This window comes from Gloeophyllum trabeum (genome assembly GCF_000344685.1).
Source record: "Gloeophyllum trabeum ATCC 11539 unplaced genomic scaffold GLOTRscaffold_00001, whole genome shotgun sequence".
In the NCBI taxonomy this organism is placed as follows: Eukaryota; Fungi; Basidiomycota; class Agaricomycetes; order Gloeophyllales; family Gloeophyllaceae; genus Gloeophyllum; species Gloeophyllum trabeum.
This window is the reverse complement of record NW_006920410.1, coordinates 655,941-673,763: the sequence shown is the minus strand read 5'-3', so window position 1 is coordinate 673,763 and position 17,823 is coordinate 655,941. Positions and strand designations below refer to the sequence as shown.

Here is a 17,823-nt window from a genome sequence, read left to right as displayed (position 1 = left end):
AGCGGCGGGACATAATACAAGTGTGCGATGAACTTGTAAGACGTCGGAAAGACTTTGCCCGCGGGAAGAATTCCCCCCGAAACCTTAAACTGGCCCGTTACTTGCCGTGACATGTCGACCAGTCGACTCTCTTTAGGTTCGGGCTATGGCACTTTTAGGGGGATTCATATCGTTGCTGAGCGTAGTTGATCATGCAGAGAAATCGGGGACTGGCATATCTAGCAGTACTGCATAGGTATAACGCTCGACCATCTACCCAATAGATCTCACGTATTCATTTCCCTCGGAGAACTTCTGCTGTCCTTGCCCTAGACTTCTTGGCCTAGGGCGACCAGAGCTTGTTTCGCAGCCTCTTCTCTTCCTACGCTCTTCTGTGCAGCAACAGCAGTGCCCTTTATTTCTCCGTTGACTGAAGGAATATACATGTCAAATTCGTGGCATTATTGCAGATGAATGTGGCGGCGCGGCGTACTTTTGCAGACAACCGTCCACTTTGCTTCATGCGATGGGCCAGTAGTAGACTCGGCCCAGCTAAGGGAATCCTCCATATGTTGAGACTGTAAGTCTATAAGTTATGTCAGAACGCTTTGAGAACGCATATTTGTGGCTGTACGTGCAGTTGTTCAGCCTGACTGTGTAGGCTGCGAAGGTGGTGAGTGAATACAACCGAGATAAATGATTAGCCTTACGAGTAGACATCTTACAGAGGACCTGAGCTGTTTGATGGAAGCGACGTCCGCTTGGTATATAAAGGGGACGGACTTAGGTAGAAAACAAACTCATAAAAAATATGGCAATTGTTTAGATTCCCAAGATATTCTAGGAAACGCAGCAGCAGGGTCTTCAGATGGACGGCGATCAAATATTCATGAGTCCGAACACTCACCTGACAGTTCCTCAGATACAAACAAGCCACGGAGCTCGAGACCATTCGGTGCGGAGTTTCCAGCCATAGCCTTTCCCGGAAGAGGAAGAATATGTCGCAGAGGTATTCTATAGTCGATGGGCGTTCTGTGGAGCCCGGCAACCTGCAACGAGCCCTATCGTCCTTGGGGCCACTAGAGTATAAGGCGGCGCCTACCTGGGGAAATGGGCCTCGCCTGAGCGGACAACACAGGTGGCGTTTCCGGTCTTATAATATGTTTCCCGGGATGTGAAGTGCGCATATAGACGGGTCTTGATCCGAAGATGGAAAGCAACTACAGGCTATCACATCTGTAAAACAGGCGAAAACAGGCGAAGGTCCCAAATTAGCAAACCCGTAATCCAGACATTGCAGCTTCAGGTCCGTCACTCACAGTAGCATGGAAGAGTGTCAGTGCATCAGAAATGATGAACTGCCTTAGACCGATGGCGGGGTTCTGACAATACTCGAGATGGATGTCAGTATCGTGGAAGAGCTAGCACCGATGGCTAACATTTACCAGCGCGACCTTACAAAGAGGGAATCTGCATTGAAGTGTAGTGGCACATCACTCGCAGCCCTTGGCCAATCCGATCTTAGAATTAGCGGAGCATCTGTGAAGTATGGACCTACGGGCAGGTCTTGCCTATATTAGATGCACTCTGGCAAAGAGAAGCCCTCGATGCTACTCGTTGACTAGCCAAAAAATAACTTAAGCATGCGGAATCAGCGAGTACCACGGAAGAGATGCTGAGGCAAGGGCGGGCATGAGCACTTGTCGAGGCCTACTCGTATGACCAGTATGTCCGTAACAGCCATTGAACTTGATCACTCGTAATCTCCGCCGCGGATTATCCCTATAACTGATTATAGGTAGTCAAGGCTACGTTTCCTGGCCGGCCGCAACAAACAATACGTAGACGGGGAAGTGCCAGAATGACAAGATGGCCCCATTCTAGCTGGGCTGGCTGGCGTGGCAGCCGTGCCACGAGGGAGTCACTGATCAGATGCCGGGGAATGAGATAAACCCGGGCAATTGTCTCTTATCATTATCTTCTCACCCGAATGGACGTGGAGACCCAGATGGCCGCTTGCTCGCAGTGACGGATATTGAGAATGGGCGCTTGCCAGTGCAACATTCCAATAACATTCTGAGGTCTGGCTGGCAAGAAGACAACCTATAACAATGTTTAAACACAGGTCTAAGAATTCCCATGTGCCACAACTTGCCTTGGGCGTCGAGTAAGCTTGTAATGCCAGCCTGATGCTGCTTAAGCTTGTCCAACCTGTTTTCGGCGTCTCATACTGTACACAGATATCTACGAAATCAGGATTCGAGTTCGGTCACTCAGGTCGAGCGTTAAGTTGGACCCTAGCTTGTGTGAATGCACAGCTGTGCAGGTGGGCTCTCCCGTCGTTAGATACTGACTTCGTCCTAAAGTCGGAACTGAACTTGGAGCGACGCCACCAAATTAGAAGCACGCGTGACGGTAACGCGGTTTTGTCACGATAGTTCGTCGATCTTGTTACAGCCGTTTGCAGATTGATAGACCACCAATTCAGAAAATCGCGTATAGTCGGAGTGGATCGGAGTGGGTATCAGGGACGTCGGAGGAAGGTGGGAAAGTCCAGATGGTCTGATTTCCGTCTCTCGGGGACCCACAATTGCTTGTCCGACGTGGTCCGACTGTAAATGACTTTTGAAAAGTGGGCCCATCAGTCTGCAAACGGCTGTAACTCCTTAGACATCATTTTTCGATGACTGGGAACTCCTTCACAGTATGAATACCGTATTATTCGCAGGTCTTAGGCGCCCGAGACGAGCACTCGATATGCATTCATCTCCTTGGCATGACACCACGCCCGTAATTACGCCAGCTTGGGAACACTCGGTGTCTCCATCAGTGCAGCATGTTCCGTCCTCCAAGAGAGGTCACCTTCCTGGTGCTTGTCTCGATTACTTACTTCCCGCCTTTCCCTCTGCGTTTGGAGCGGGAACTCTGACAGTTCACGGACATGAACACAAGCTCCCAGAAGCCGAACCACAGGCGCTAAGCAGCAGGATCAAGCTCAGCGATTTTCCAAGTATGGGTGAATAGAGCGCGGCGCCGAAGATTTCGAGCTATACCCTATTCACTCTTCCACTTCTCCGAGGACATCATCCATGGTTGCCGCGGCATTCACGACTGGGGGTGAGAGGCGGCGCCGTTGGTACAAGCTTCACACTGAACTCTATCCCGTGGATTCTCGAGCGACATGATGGATGCGCTGCTCCACACTCATCGTTTCTAAGCTTACCTGGACCTTTTCCCCGAGAAGGCTCAAAACGTTCTGAGATTCAATGTCAGCACTCTGAATAAATACCATCATGCTGGTCAAGTAAAGATCCCGCCTGAGTCGGTATTGTATCGACCAGCGCACAAAAGTAAATGCCTTCATACGCCGGATGGAATGTACAGGACCAAGCCAGGATCAGCCACTTCTAGTAGTCGGTGTCTGGTGGAATCAGTGTCTCCCCTTAGTGTGGGTGATATGGATCAGCTGGTCGAGCCTCACCAGATTCCATATTAATACAAACGATTCCCATTGGCAGCGATGATATTCAAGGTGTTTCGTGCAGCTTCTTCTCTCGCGTCTGTCACGGTGCGAGCAGTCCCAGTCCCATACTCTCTATCGTTAACTGTGCCAGCCGAATGCTTACTAACTCGCTGCAGATAGAATCATCTAGACAACTCACTATAGGCGACCACCGTCCACTCGGGGGCATGAGGCTCTCCCACTGCACGTTGCTCATACCTCAAGACATGAGTTCCATGGGTAGCCTGAATCAGGTTATTCAAGCGCATGCGGGGGTCTATAAGCGATAAGGTGAGTAGCTCATTTTCGAAAGGATATCTCCTTACGGTCAGTCATTTCGATGCTGCTTCGGTTGGGAAGGAAGTCTTCTAATGTGGGTGTCTCTTCGACAGACTGTCGTTGCTGTCTTTGCAGCAGACATTGTGCTCGGATTTATAGAGTCAGCTGCATCTCTGCTGTGAGGGGTGTTTCGTGCTGGACAGGCCCATCCTCAGCTACTTTGTTGTGTAAGCAGAGCAACGACGCTCCCAACGACGCATACCCATGGGACTTGGCAACTGAAACGAGTCGAGAAAATTATCCCAGAACCCGTGCGCCAAGAATCCGCCGAAGAGGACGCAAGAGAGTGGAGTCCCGAAAAGTCAGGGACTGCTATGCCTTGCAAGGACGATTCTGCAACGGACATATGGTAGTCTAGTCCTCGAGGTATGGAGAGGACGTATCAGTGCTCGGACTTTCCGTTTTGGCGAGCGGCAGCCATTACTTCTGTAGGGTCGTGCACGTTAGCGCTGCACCAGGATCCTCTACCCCTACACGCAACGCGAGAAGCAGTACGGACTGAGCTCCCTTCGAACCCGTATGCACCCAGACGGCAAGCAATGAACTACAAAATGGTGGGGTTCATCTTCGTGACGTCAAATATTCCAGCGGTTGTAGAACGTCTTCCGCGGTAAAAATCCCCTGCACGGCGACGCGACCACCCGAAGAAGTCGGATCTCTTCAAGCACGTCTTCGACTCTCGTTAGACGTCTTCCTGGCTAGAAGGAGACCGACGCGAGTTCGCACTAGCATCACGCGACAGACTTGAATCAATACTGGCGGAGGCGTGTCTAGTGATGGCCATGAAGTGGCAGCGGGGCATCGATGGATGAATTTTGAGCTGTCGTATCACAGCAATGGCAGATTCGTCATTGAGCATATCGGCTGTCGAATCCGGAGCAGCTCTTGAGACGTCCAAACACAGACTTTCCCAGCATAGCATCGATAAAATCTATCCACTGGAGGGTTACTGATGGCCTGAAGGATAGGGAGCGGATAATGTCGCTCTTGACTGAGTATGAAAAAATACTGCCATACTTCATGAACTCAGCGCTAATTGCGGGGATTTCGGAACGACGCACATCTTAGGAACAAACGTACATATCCTGGTCGAAGGGTCTGTATGAAGCTACCCAAGCATTATAGCATGCAAATCCTCGTGAATCTCTCGATATTACGATTGCTGGGAAGCAGACGGACCTACAGGCGCCAGAGCTGTGGTCCCTTTGGATAGGGAGATATGTGCTTTATGAATCAGAGCAGTCAGATCGGAAGAGAAGCGGTGGCACCCCTGGGGAGTAGTACGGTAGTACCAGCCAACACTTGACATGCGGACACGTCTGCGGTAAGTCGACGTACCTGAATCTGACAAGATGCTATAGGTAAGAGAAAATGCCACTTCGAATACCTCATTCAAGCACCAGGAATCCTTCCGACCATAACGGCTCACAATACGAATTCTGATACAGGAATTTATCATAACCACCCCTCCGGGCAAAGCGCTGGTTGGTACAATCGTCTACAGAAATACTGCAGCGGGTCTGGTCCGTACCCGACGCACTTTCATCATCTCCGATAGGCGTAGCGCAGCCTGCAATGTCGCCAGCCTATAGAGGCGGACCCACGACTGTCAAAAGTGCAGTGGATGCGCCGGTCTTCGGGATCAGACCATTGCGACACAGAGATCCATATATTAGTCAGACCGTAACCTCGAGCTCGGACTACCCAGAATCATGTATCGATGAGGCTCAAGGGACAGGGGCAGCAATGATAGCCATCGATCTGTCGTTACCATGATCTATCATCCAGGGTTCGCCGCTGAGACCCGAATGATCGCCGTCAACGAGCGGGTGGTTGACAGCTAATGTCCAGAAACAGAATGACAATGCCATACTCGAGGTGATTGGACTGCGCTATGGGTCCAGCGCTGAAAGGGAGCTGTAGCTCTCTCAGCCATACCGATAAGGAATGACACCATAGGGCACGAGACCTACGTACCTTGAGAAATAGAACTTCCGTTCTGTTTTCAAGACGCTGAAGGCTAACGCTCGCACTCAATTGCGGCGGCATTGTGATGTATGCCAAGTGACTGAGCGGAGCGCGGTAGTCCGCCACAGGGCAAACCGATATCTAAGAAATTAAGCAAGCGGGCAGAAGGAACATATCCCCGACTATGCTGCCTTGTGTGTTTTAAACAAGTCCGGTTCAAGCCTAGACTGTCCAGTCGTTCGAGCCGATATAAGGGACTATGAAGTGAAGATATGGTCCACGATGTCAGGTCGTTGATGTACTGCGAGCCCAGAGGGAACAACAGAATGACCGTGTCGTTAAGACCAGGAGGGATGGAATGCCGCAGTATTAGTGACGACACTTGCTAGCTCTGGTTTCGGGCGTTACTTTCCAGGTCCCGGAAGGAACAGGGCGGTGCGCGTACGAAGAGATTCAAGCTTCGAGCAAGGTATAGCCATTCATCGTGCAGTACGACTTTATCGACTTGAACGTCGATTAACCACATACTTCCCAGATAGAGGTAAAATTTCGAAACAAGCAGGCATACTTGAGGTCAACCAGGAGGCTTCCAGGCTGACTCGAAAACTTCGCTCTGCGAAATCCGGCCGCGGGGATGGCTATTCAGACAAGTAAGCGCCCGTTCAGCGCGAAGTTGATACATGCTGCGTAAACGGATGATCGGCTGGATTGTGTACAGCCGCTATTTTCGCCACTGACTCGTCCAACCAAGCCCAGCAGTGGATATGAAGTACAGCACCTTCGGACGCTAGGAGCTGAGACTCCTGTTCTCGGGTGAGTGATGACCAGAGCGGGAAGTCCACCTACACTGGAATTCTCTCCGAAATTCACGAAAGAAAAATGCAGCGGACGCAAGACCACCCCACCTCTGCAGAACATGGCTAGGCACACATGTAAGACTTGGATATGTGGAGCCTTCAAGACGAGTACAGTACTTACAGTGAGTTGTAGCCAAGTCTACGAACAAACCAATTGATTTGGGACAGAGCCGCCTAATTTAAGGCGGAGAACCAATATTCCGGCCACTGCCGACTGAGGGGGTAACGGTCCATCAGAGTGGGCCTCCCAGGCTGAGATCTGCTGTCGTCGCTCTGGCATTCGCCCTGAACGCCTCCTTCATCTCCCGCGCCGACGACGCCCTAGACACCGCTGTCGCTTGTCTTTATTGCTGAAGTCTCTGGAAGAGGGGCCTTCTCTTGTCCCTCCGTTCATCTTCTGCTCTTCCCACGCGGCGTTCGCCCATCAATAGGGACTTCTCTCATTTCCTCGTCCGACTCCTTTCGCCCCAGGTCAGCGCCCTCGTTATTTCCTGTTTAGCGCTACTCGCACCAGCGAGGAACTGAAAACCGGTTTTACATATTACTTAGCTCCCTTTAAGCCATGTCTCAATCCCAAGGTGATATCCAAGAGAGGATTGCGGCTGCGCGCCGTGAGGCCGAGAGTTTAAAAGAGAAAATTAGGGCCAAAAGAGAGTCCTCCGCTGATACTAGCCGTAGGTTCTATCTCCTCGAGACTCTGACTCAGTGCTGAGTGTTGCGCGCTAGTACGCGCTATGGCTGCGGAGGTTGATCCTCTGCCGCGTATTGTCATGCGCCCACGGCGCACGTTAAGGGGGCATTTGGCCAAGATTTATGCTATGCACTGGGCTACGGACCGCCGGCATCTCGTCTCCGCCTCGCAGGATGGGAAGTTGATCGTTTGGGACGCCTACACCATGAATAAAGTCCATGCCATCCCTTTGCGGTCCAGCTGGGTCATGACCTGCGCTTACGCCCCGTCAGGCAATTTTGTCGCATGTGGTGGCCTTGACAATATTTGCTCCATCTACAGCTTGAACAGCAAAGAGGGACATGGTGCGAAGGGCGCTCGCGAATTAAGCGCTCACTCTGGATATCTCAGTTGCTGCCGGTTCATCAACGACAGGCAAATCCTTACCAGCTCTGGCGATATGACTTGTATGCTCTGGGATATCGAGGCCGGTGTGCGCGTAGTAGAGTTCAGTGACCATACCGGCGACGTCATGAGGTACTGACATCCCTTCGCTGCTGTTAACTGGCTTCTCACATTCTCTGTTAGTTTGTCCCTGGCTCCTAATCAGAACACCTTCGTCTCTGGTGCTTGCGATGCGACAGCCAAGCTCTGGGACATCCGTAGCGGCAAGGCTACCCAGACATTCACCGGCCACGAGTCCGACATAAACGCAGTCTCGTAAGTATATCTGAGTCCTTCGGTGGTCCGCTTGACTCAGCAATACACAGCTTCTTCCCAAATGGCGACGCTTTCGCTACCGGTTCCGACGACGCCTCGTGCCGTCTCTTCGACATCCGCGCCGACCGCGAACTGAATTCTTTCACCCATGACAATATCCTCTGTGGTATCACGTCGGTTGCATTCTCCATCTCCGGCCGCATCCTCTTTGGCGGGTACGATGACTGGACGTGCAACGTCTGGGACACGTTGAAGGGCGAGCGTGTCGGCGTTTTGACTGGTCATGAAAACCGTGTCAGCTGCCTCGGTGTTAGTGTAGACGGCATGGCGCTGTGCACAGGGTCCTGGGACAGCACATTGAGGGTACGTTAGGTTACTTGCTCGCCGATCAGGGATGTCCTGACGCGTTTCCATAGGTCTGGGCATGATCGTACATTTCTTTGTATCCTTATAATATTCGTTGTCGTACATTACACATGCCCTTGCGTGCCCTCGCTGCCTTCCCGCTTCACTTCTTTCTCTAGGGTCTGCCTCTGTCTTTCTATATCCCTATTCCCTTTGTCTCCTGCGCGTATGCTCAGCACATGCCTGGCCGCGCCAGTCTGTCGTTACAGGTCATCTCTAGCACTCTTTAAACCTCGGTGCATTTCCTCTGTGGTATATTGCCTTGCTGCTATCAGTTTATCCATTGTTACCCCGCTAAATTTCCCTACTACTTGTTCTCTACGTCTGTGACTGTCTGGTCTGCATCTATATCGGATAAATAAGCATTAAAGCAGTATATGTCAGGGCGACAGGGGAATGTGACCTCTGGGAGAAAATCCGAATATGCTTCCGTCTGCACTGCGGGACCCAGCCAGTATAGATGGGTTTGACGTGACTGTTTACGGAAGGCCTGTGTATATCTTCCCTATACGCCCGGGCCTCGTACGCGACACATCTGGCAGCGGAGGTTATAGCCTTGCGCAATTGCGTTACTGCGCGAGCTGTTGTTCAGAGTCTATCCTCTTCGCCACCCTCGTACGCGTCAGGATGTCAGAGGACGACCGCGCAGCCAAAGCGGCGCGTGCCAAAGCACTCTTAGTATGTCCATGCAAATCGTGACGAGCATGCTCTGTTTTTCATAAACTGTGTTATAGGCAAAGAAACGTCAGCAGAAGAAGGTGGGGAATGCTCCTGTAGCTGCTAGTGTTGCCTCGTCGCGCCCTTCCAGCCCCGCCGTCGAATCGACGCGTGCCTTCTCCCCTGCGCCGTCGGAGGTTCACCACGAGGACGAGAAGAGTGCGTTGGGCGACGTGTAGGTACATCGTGCTACCTGGAAGGCTGCGGGAGACATAACGCTTAACTGCCCCTCCTAATCAATCCAGGTTCGGGGCTCATGGACAGGATGGAAAGGATTCTGGCTGGCTATCGTCTCTACCCCGGGTAGACACCTCTGCGCCAGCGGTTTCGCCACCCCCGACGCAAGCTGCGACTCATCCACAACCGCCAGCGCCGGTGGCTCCCAGATCGGTAAAGGAGCCCCAATCCGCCCAACCCCCATCCAAATACCTTGAGGAGTTCGCAGAGCTCGAGTCGCGTATACAGAACCAGCAGCAGACTATATCCCTGTTGGTGTCGGAGAAAGCCGCCCTAAACTCGTCGCTGGACCACCTTCGGGACATAGAGGCTAGTGAGTCTGACGTTGCTGCTCCTTGGTCTGGGATGTGATATTGATGCATGCCTTATCTAGGACTGCAGAACGCGGAGTCTCGTCTGCGCGACGAGAGTGCCAAGTCCCAAATTCTGCAAGAGCGTGTGACGGGCCTGGAGAGCGATGCGTCATCAACTACGCGAAGGTTAGAAGAGCTCGCATCCCGAGAGAAAGATCTGGCGGAGAGATGTCGAGAGCAAGTAAGTTCAATGTTGAAGCTACAGACCGGTTGTTGAGCATTGTCGTTTTCTACCCAGGACCGAGAGTTACAGCTCTTGAGGGGGACGGCAAGCGAGCTGCGAGCAGAGGTAGAGGCGCGCCAAAACACTATACGAGAGCTGCAGGAGCAAATTCAGAATGATGACACAGTGGAAAGACTGGAGGCGTCGCTAAAGAACACTCAAGACAGAGCAGACGAACTTGAGTTCCAGCTCACTAAGTTGAAGCAGGTGGGCGCTCAATAGTTGCCCTTTCCGGACTACACTAACGGTCTTGCAGGTCCACGCTACTCTGAAGACTGAGCGGGATGACATGGAAATCGAGCTGCAGCGGCGAAGCGAGGCTGAAGCAGCGTCAATAAAGCAGATCAACGAACTGCACGAGCGTCAGACAACCCTCGAGAATCAGTTATCATATATCTCCACTGAGAGGGACGCTGCGCTCGAGACCAAGGCGACCCTCCAAGGAGAAGTAGATCAAGCTCGCAAAACCATTAGCGATTTGGAACAACGGCTATCTCAGGCTGCCTCAGAAATGGCGTCCCTCAACCGGCAACTACAAACCGCTCAAAATGAGCTTCGGAGCACTCGTAGACGAGCAGAAGAAGCGGAGAAGATTCAAATGGACCTACAATCCGAAGGGAGCAACCTCATGCGCTCTCTGGACGAAATGCGCCCAAAGCTGGTTGAATTGACGAACGAGAAGCTTGAGCTTAGCGAAAGGATCGAGGGTCTCGAGAAACAGCTGAGAGCACGTGACTCGACCATCGAAGGGCTCGAGGTCTCTTCAGAGCAGTTGCGTCAAGAAAAGGAAGAAATTGACCGAAACCTCAAGAATCTAGAAGCGACGCTATCAAAAGAACAATCATCGAGGCAGGAAACCTTTTCTGAGTTGCAGGAAGCCTACAGCAATCTTCAGGCTGAGCTCGATGCGACTCGTCAGGAGCTACAGAATCTTCAATCTTCCAAGGCTGCTCTTGTTCGGACTACAGCCGAACAGAAGGAGGAGCTCTTCCGCGTCACGGCAGCATCACAAGCGAAGGATGAGCAGTTGTTATCTTTGCAGCGAGAGCTCGAAGAACGGACGGAAGCTCAAGCAGAAGATCAAGATTTCTTGGAACACGCTCGCACTGAATTGGAGAATTTGCGACGGGAAGTGACCACAAAAGACGAAGAAATCGAGCGATTACGAGACATTGCGACGTCCGTCTCTTCTCCAAGCACCAACTCTAATTCCCTTGACGAGGAGATGCTCAGTGCCTTGAAACAACAGCACGCGCTAGATCTGTCTAACGCTTACTCGCGCATTCGAGGTTTGGAGAACGACGCCTTCGAGGCTGAAGCCAAAGTGCACGCACTCCAGAAACAAGTCAGGGCCTTGGAAGACCAACTCTCGCAACATCGTTCAGCTTCACGGACGTTGCAGAGGCCTTTTTCGCCACCTGTCCCGTCTAGGCCTGCAAGTCGGCCGGTTCAATCCAGTGACGATCTCCGTCGGGCATCCTTCAACTCACGTCGACCGAGCGCCATGCCTTCCGCTTCTTCTAGATCGACTCTCGATCAGAATTTATCCCCCGAAACAAGGCACAAACGCAAAGTCAGTCTTAGCATGCTGAAGGCCAGGATCGACAGCGAAATGCACGTCAGCCAACCCACAAGCCGGCCTTCTTCCAGAGCATTATCACCAATACCTGCCTTGCGGCACAGTTCTTCTGGACTACACACTCTGAACGAACCTGCTGTCGACTCTATGTCGACGCCGGACCTCCATTTTCACCGGCGACCTCAGTTCCTGGATGAATCGCATATTTTCTGGTGCCATTGTTGCCGTGGAGATCTCGTTATTCTTTGAGATGTAGTCGTTGTTTCCTTGTTCTCTCTGAATGGTATAACTTGTTCAGGGCGCGTGGTCTTGAAGACGGATACGCTTATGGGCGAACGCCGAAATTGAGCCCCGGGTGAAAGATCTGCTAGCGCTTCAAGGAATTGATTGCATTGTCCATTACGCACCAAGATATTGCGTTACAGCAACGGAGCCACCCCGTGACTACATATACGTGCAATTAGGACTATAGACAAATTAAAATATGAAGGAAACTATGGCTACAGGTGGTAAGGTGTCTCTTGTGCTATGCTTACTCTAGATGACTCTATCTTCATGCTGTGTATAGCATAAGCAATTCTATCGCTTGGAATATCGAAGATAGCGAGCAGCCATGACCGTGGCTATGAAGTTGAAGGCTAAAGGGCAACATGTTAGCAGGTATATTTTTGCAAGGAGCACGAATCAACCTACCAAAGAATGCGAATAGAATAAACGCATCTCGCCATCTATTGTCGAACCTTATATTCAAGGGCAGGAAGTACTCGTCGCCGGACTATGATAATACACGTGAGCTCATATCGAGACATACGGACAACTGGCTTACCCTATACTGGCAGTAGCGGCAAGCAGACGTATCGTTAGGATTATCCAGGTAACCCCCGAAACCTTGCACAAATGTATTCGCCCAGCTCTGACAAGTCTCTCCTGATGGAGGATTGAATATCGCAAACTCATCGCTGCGACACGTAATGTTGAGCCCGCTATACGGAGAGGGAAGTCAGCACGGCCACAAAGAACGAAAATCAGGAAGCATACTGAAGTTCCGTGGATAGCATCGCACTGAGAACGCGAGTGTAAGGATCAAGCTGGTACAGCCATGATTTCCAGAACTTTGCAAGGGTAGGGTAGGGAATAGTGACACCGCTGAACTGGCCTAGCACGACGACTATAAACGGATTGACAAGAACCGCGACCTGACGAACATAAGATAAAATACAGCACAGACGCAACACCGGGTCGCTTACCTGTATACTCGGCGATAAGGCGGCTATCAATTGGCCAAGTGTTACACCGAATAACTCGAGGAAGATCAAGACCAGTAATTGAAAGCCGGTGCCATTCAAGCCCGTCGCACCCTGCCCAAAGCCTATAGGATATACCTACGCCGTGCCACTCTTCAATTAGCGATCTCTGAATCACATGGGGACACAGGCATACCATCAAGACCCAGTACACGACCCCGCATAAGATGGAGTACGGCACTTCACCCAACAGTTGAGCAATGGCGAATACCTCTGGTCCGTATATGCGACTGGAAGACTCTAGAATGCACATTCAGCAAGCATGGAATACAGAGCCTTCCGTAAACTTACCTCTGATGAAAATCCCTGTTGGGAACGTAAGCAACAATAGACGACATCAATATAAGGAAACTCACGTCTGTTTGCAAGATATACCGGTTGCAGCTGTGACATAATTATGGCCGGCAAGATGGACGTCCAAAAGCTAGTCGATCGCACATGAGCGGAGATGAAGTCTCCGAAAAGGAATGGACGTACATTGCAAAGACTCGGTATTGGAGCTCCCTGACGCTCGAACCCAGTTGTAAGAAAGAGAGCGATATGAATAGCGATATGGCAGCATGGACGAAAAGCCGTGTCCATAGGTAATCCGCGGATCTCCAGAGAGCGATGCTATTCCGCTTCACTACGACCTGGAGCTGATACCAGAATGGCGTGGCATCTAACTTGACATCAGCGGTGTAATCACGCTTAATGATCTATGTACTCACAGGTTGTCTGCTTCTGTTTCTCGGGAGGCGGTAAGGATAGAGCATGACTTTTGATCTCCTCAATTTCTTGCTTGATCTTCGCGCACTCCGGTGATTCACGCCATAGCTCGGCCCAGTCACGGTCTCCGACGCGAGGACTAACACCTGCCCCGATACTCTCTAGCATGTATTCCGCCTACAATGAACGAGTGCGTAAGTTCCTTCACTCCCCTGGATATTGGTTGTCGAACGTACCATGTTCACGTTGGGCGGACATACCGCACCATGACGAGCCCAGTACTCCCGAATTACGGATGCGTCACGACCGATATCACCGAAGTAGACAGTCTCCCCTCCGCGCTGCAGAAGGAGCAAACGATCGAAGCTCTCGAAAAGCAAAGAAGATGGCTGGTGGATTGTGCAGAGAATGGCTTGACCGTTATTAGCTAGTTTCCTCAAGAAACGTACAAGATTCCAAGCACTCTGACCGTCAAGGCCAGAAGTCGGCTCGTCTAAGAAGAGCAGCAACTCGGGCTTGCTAGCGAGCTCGACACCAATAGTAAGACGCTTGCGGGCCTCGACGCCGAGACTCATAACAAGAGCCTCGGACAGATCCTGTAGTTCAAGGAGTTCGATCATCTCCTCAACGTATTGATCTTTTTCTTCCCTGGGCACTGATGCTGGCTGCCGGAGATATGCAGAGAATCTCATCGCTTCCCGCACAGTCGCAGTGCCTTCATGGACATCCAGCTGTTCGGCTGAGGGATATTCAGTCTTGAAACGACCACTGACACAGGCTCAGGTCTACTCACCATACGCTGTGCCCCTGGCAAACGAGGAATCCAAGGGCCTGCCATCAACAAGGATGTCTCCAGTGATGACACCGATGTTCTTTCTTTGGGCGAGGACGTCCAGACAAGTGGTTTTCCCTGCGCCCGACGCGCCCATCAGGGCAGTCAAAGTCCCGGGCTTGACGTATCCATAGACATCGTGGAGCAATCGCCTTGAGCCACCTGCTACTGGTACATGGTAATTCAGCTTCTCCCAAGTGAAGGTCTTCCGGTGCTTCACGATCTCCTTGTTGCTGTAGTAGACGGCCGTTATGAACGATCCTTCACCGGAGGAGGCATATACACCTGCCTTTCTTTCTGCCCTTCGGAGGAGCTTGAAGGGTCCGCGAGAAGCTTCTCGTCTTCAGCTTTCTTTTGAGCACGCTCAGCCTTCCGTTGACGCAGGCGCTCATTGAGGCGCTTCGTCTCTTTGTCCTCCTTGGCATAGACGCTAATGGCGGACCCGCCCGCAGGTTGCTACTAAAGTTGAGATAGGGCTCGAACAGGAGGGAAATTTTGCACTCACTGGCCAATACTCAATGGCGAGGACCTGGGTCACTTGGAACAGGATGAAGAACCCGAGGACGACGAGGAAATTGCGACGCCAGATGTCACTGACGACCATCCCGTACCCGACGTCTAGATATGACCGTCCGGAAATCAAACTGTCTCCGCCGGACGAGCCGTACAGTGTACAGACTTGGTTAGAACCCAACCCGTTTCTGTTGTACGTATTGTTGATCACCCTGACCGACGATGAACGGTGATTCGGCAACTTACGGATAAGCGGAAGATCCTGGCGGGTTGCGGGGAGCGATGTAATTGCCGTCGCAGGTGAGCTAATGTACCGCAGTCAGTATCCGAATGTATGTAGGAACCGACTCGCGTATGGCCGCACCTGAATTCTCATGAATTCGTTCTCCATTAATCCCGCGAAAGCTAATAATTTGTTAGGCAACCTGGTGCAACGCTGCTCGTGAAATGCTTACCATAAGCCATCGGATTGCAGTAGTACTAAACAGCTCGTTTAGTGATTAAACAGCAAGGCGCCGGGAAAAGGACGTACAATCCAGAACAGCCACCGCTTCATGTCGAACACTGGGATCATGTAGCCGACATACTGCACCAAGTTCGTAACCAACGCCGCCGCTATCCGGAATGCGCTGTCAAAGTTCGAGCAGATCAGGCCGAATGTCCTGAAAAATCCCTGCATCGCGAGGAAAGCCGTGTAGATGAACAGATGGAAGACGAAGAAGCCACCGGCTGAGCGGTGGAGATTCGACATAAAGTAGATGATAATATTGTAGATCAAAATCCGGATGGCGGAGAAAGGGATGTCGCTCAGAGTGTTGGCCACGGCTATGGCAGCGGGGCGGTAGAAGCTGTAGGCGGTCTGCTTCTTCATGATAGGGCGGCCCATCATTTGTACGGGCATCTGCACCCGGAATCTTAGTGGTCACAAAGCCGAGAAGAATGCATCATAACGAACCTCGCCAAAGCAGTCTAGACAGACCGTCAACATAGCCGCGAACATCACGCTGCCCCGCGTGAACGCTCCAGCAGAAGTGGTCGGGAGATCGAAGTAAGCTGCACCTATGACTAGAGCCAAGATCTGACATTACGCGCGTCAGTTGAGCTGTATTTATCTTAATTTTGAGGCAGCCTACCGTAGACAGTGTGAAACTCGTCACGAGCTGGAACTTGTCCTGGAGTCTCATCTGGAACTGACGCTTGGTAAGAGCCATAACCTGGCCCCTGAAGCCGACGGTGTATGGGCTCTTCTTCGACACGCCCTTCTTTTTATCGGCGGCCACAGCAGCCCGGAACTCTTCCTGGTGGCGCTTCTCCTTTTCCATGTAAATCTTGTAGTCTTCAAGGGTCGCGCGTAAGTCTCTGCCATACTCCGATGCTAGGAAAGCTGCTTCGAGAGCCTCTGGCGTGGACGGTACGTCGGCCGCGGAGCGCCCGGGTGCATATAGCCGCTCGTTGGGATCCGTACATCCGGTCAAATAATCCGGAGTGCTCTGTCTCGGCAGAGGCGCATACCCCAGGCGCTCGAAGTACGCTCGCGCCTCGGAGGGAGGCCCGAAGAACACCTGTCTGCCCTTGTCCAGTACCATCACCTTGTCGAACAGGTCGTAGATGCCCTCTCCAGCCTGGTACAGCGTGACAAAGGTCGTCTGCCCGAGGATGTCGGTCATGATGCGCAGACACTTGACGAAATCGAGGGCGGTGGACGCGTCAAGACCTCGCGTGGAGTTGTCCCAGCACTGGACGCGCGCTCGGGTGGCCATCATCTCGGCGATACTGACACGTTTGCGTTCGCCGCCTGACACCCCGCGCACAAACTCGTTGCCGACAAGGGTCTGAGCGGTGTGGGATATGTTGAGCATTTTGAGCAGGGTATCTTGGACCTCCTTCTGGAACTCCTTCCTCGACATTCCGGGCAGCCGCCCGTGAGGTCCCGGCGTCTTGGTCGACAGCGCGAAAGAGATCGTCTGTGCCACCGTCAGGGTCGCAATATGGATATCGTCTGGTCAGGTTTGCTGTTAGTCCCTTTGCGCCATGGCCAATGCCAATGCGAATTTACCTTCTTCGTTGTAAACGACTTCTCCGCGGTACAGCTTGGACATTTCTTCCGCGTCTATCCCGGCATAGCGGACGTCACCAAGAACTTTACCGTATCCTTCCCTTTGGTTTGCGATCGTCTTCAGGAATGTGGTACAGCCGGCACCAGGGCACCCTAGGACAAGACACATCTGTCCAGGCTTCAAGACACCGGATTGTCTGTTGAATAACACTATGATTCAGTTATTGCGTCCATCCACGACGTTGGGTACACATACTTATGAATGATCGGCCGCTGCGGCGGCTCGTTTGCCTTCATTGGAAGCAAAGGCGCAATTAGACTCCATATTAATATGAACGGCCACGCAAAGAATTCCCAGACAGCCTCTGTAAGATGTCAGACGGCGCATTTGGAGAACGCATTGGAGACGACTCACGTCCAAAGGTCTTGACATAAATCTGTGCCAACGCAGCATGAGCCTCCTCGTTAAACAAGCCACAGTTAGATTCTTACCTTACTATCTTCTTGTCCAAACACCCTGACCTCTAGATCGTCCCATGTGACGCCGACGTGCTTGTGCCTGATGCCAGCTTGTTGATGGGCATCGTTCGAGGACGTCAGGTACTCCCGCAGATCAAACGCAGCCTTTCCCTTTTCTAAGTCTGCGTCCTTGGAAACCGACTTCTGGCTCAGCCGGCGCGAAAGTTCGTTGAATGTGGCTTCGGCGCGGTTAACGTCTACCAGTTGAACACGGAGGTCAGACAGGCCGAAGGCTTCCCTCTCTGCCTCGTCGCCATTGAGCGTCCTGTCATCTTCCACAACGTCGCGGGATGGATGCAACATTGCACGGACAAAGGTAGGGCACCCGGGCCAACCATGTTT

At 52.0% G+C, this 17,823-nt stretch overlaps 5 protein-coding genes across 5 annotated transcripts; 3 read left to right on the top strand and 2 right to left on the bottom strand.

Annotated features, from left to right (window-relative positions):
- Nucleotides 1–308: 308 nt before the first annotated feature.
- Nucleotides 309–3,817, bottom strand: GLOTRDRAFT_89735 (uncharacterized protein; the record flags this gene model as incomplete). The annotated part of the gene is made up of 12 exons (XM_007862423.1): nt 309–409; nt 473–565; nt 887–993; nt 1,082–1,206; nt 1,299–1,361; nt 1,966–2,082; nt 2,103–2,190; nt 2,870–2,955; nt 3,203–3,296; nt 3,479–3,584; nt 3,642–3,758; nt 3,808–3,817. The coding sequence occupies 12 exons, from the start codon at nt 3,815–3,817 to the stop codon at nt 309–311; spliced, it is 1,107 nt and encodes a 368-aa protein (XP_007860614.1).
- A 3,079-nt stretch (nt 3,818–6,896) lies between these two features.
- On the top strand, nt 6,897–8,814 carry GLOTRDRAFT_67510 (guanine nucleotide binding protein beta subunit 2). The gene is made up of 6 exons (XM_007862422.1): nt 6,897–7,116; nt 7,195–7,319; nt 7,372–7,852; nt 7,904–8,035; nt 8,086–8,398; nt 8,452–8,814. The coding sequence occupies exons 2-6, from the start codon at nt 7,208–7,210 to the stop codon at nt 8,461–8,463; spliced, it is 1,050 nt and encodes a 349-aa protein (XP_007860613.1). The 5' UTR covers nt 6,897–7,116; nt 7,195–7,207; the 3' UTR covers nt 8,464–8,814.
- Nucleotides 8,815–10,259: 1,445 nt separating this feature from the next.
- On the top strand, nt 10,260–10,544 carry GLOTRDRAFT_31127 (uncharacterized protein; the record flags this gene model as incomplete). The annotated part of the gene is made up of 1 exon (XM_007862043.1): nt 10,260–10,544. A coding segment is annotated over one exon (285 nt), but the record flags the coding sequence as incomplete, so codon positions are not given.
- A 72-nt stretch (nt 10,545–10,616) lies between these two features.
- GLOTRDRAFT_30795 (uncharacterized protein) lies at nt 10,617–11,105 on the top strand (the record flags this gene model as incomplete). The annotated part of the gene is made up of 1 exon (XM_007862024.1): nt 10,617–11,105. A coding segment is annotated over one exon (489 nt), but the record flags the coding sequence as incomplete, so codon positions are not given.
- An 860-nt stretch (nt 11,106–11,965) lies between these two features.
- GLOTRDRAFT_67504 (uncharacterized protein) lies at nt 11,966–17,784 on the bottom strand (the record flags this gene model as incomplete). The annotated part of the gene is made up of 24 exons (XM_007862421.1): nt 11,966–12,187; nt 12,243–12,324; nt 12,376–12,532; nt 12,588–12,745; nt 12,797–12,931; nt 12,990–13,093; nt 13,145–13,159; nt 13,210–13,277; nt 13,331–13,514; nt 13,564–13,738; nt 13,798–14,300; nt 14,355–14,626; nt 14,683–14,849; nt 14,899–15,094; nt 15,153–15,211; nt 15,271–15,311; nt 15,362–15,386; nt 15,439–15,807; nt 15,862–15,984; nt 16,040–16,905; nt 16,963–17,159; nt 17,219–17,327; nt 17,378–17,399; nt 17,455–17,784. The coding sequence occupies 24 exons, from the start codon at nt 17,782–17,784 to the stop codon at nt 12,129–12,131; spliced, it is 4,416 nt and encodes a 1,471-aa protein (XP_007860612.1). The 3' UTR covers nt 11,966–12,128.
- Between the last annotated feature and the right edge of the window lie 39 nt (nt 17,785–17,823).

Coding starts and splice junctions, on each gene's coding strand:
- GLOTRDRAFT_67510 (XM_007862422.1), top strand. CDS start 7,208: ATGTCTCAATCCCAAGGTGATATCCAAGAGAGGATTGCGGCTGCGCGC. Junction 7,320..7,371: donor GTCCTCCGCTGATACTAGCC/GTAGGTTCTATC, acceptor GTTGCGCGCTAG/TACGCGCTATGGCTGCGGAG. Junction 8,036..8,085: donor TCCGACATAAACGCAGTCTC/GTAAGTATATCT, acceptor AGCAATACACAG/CTTCTTCCCAAATGGCGACG.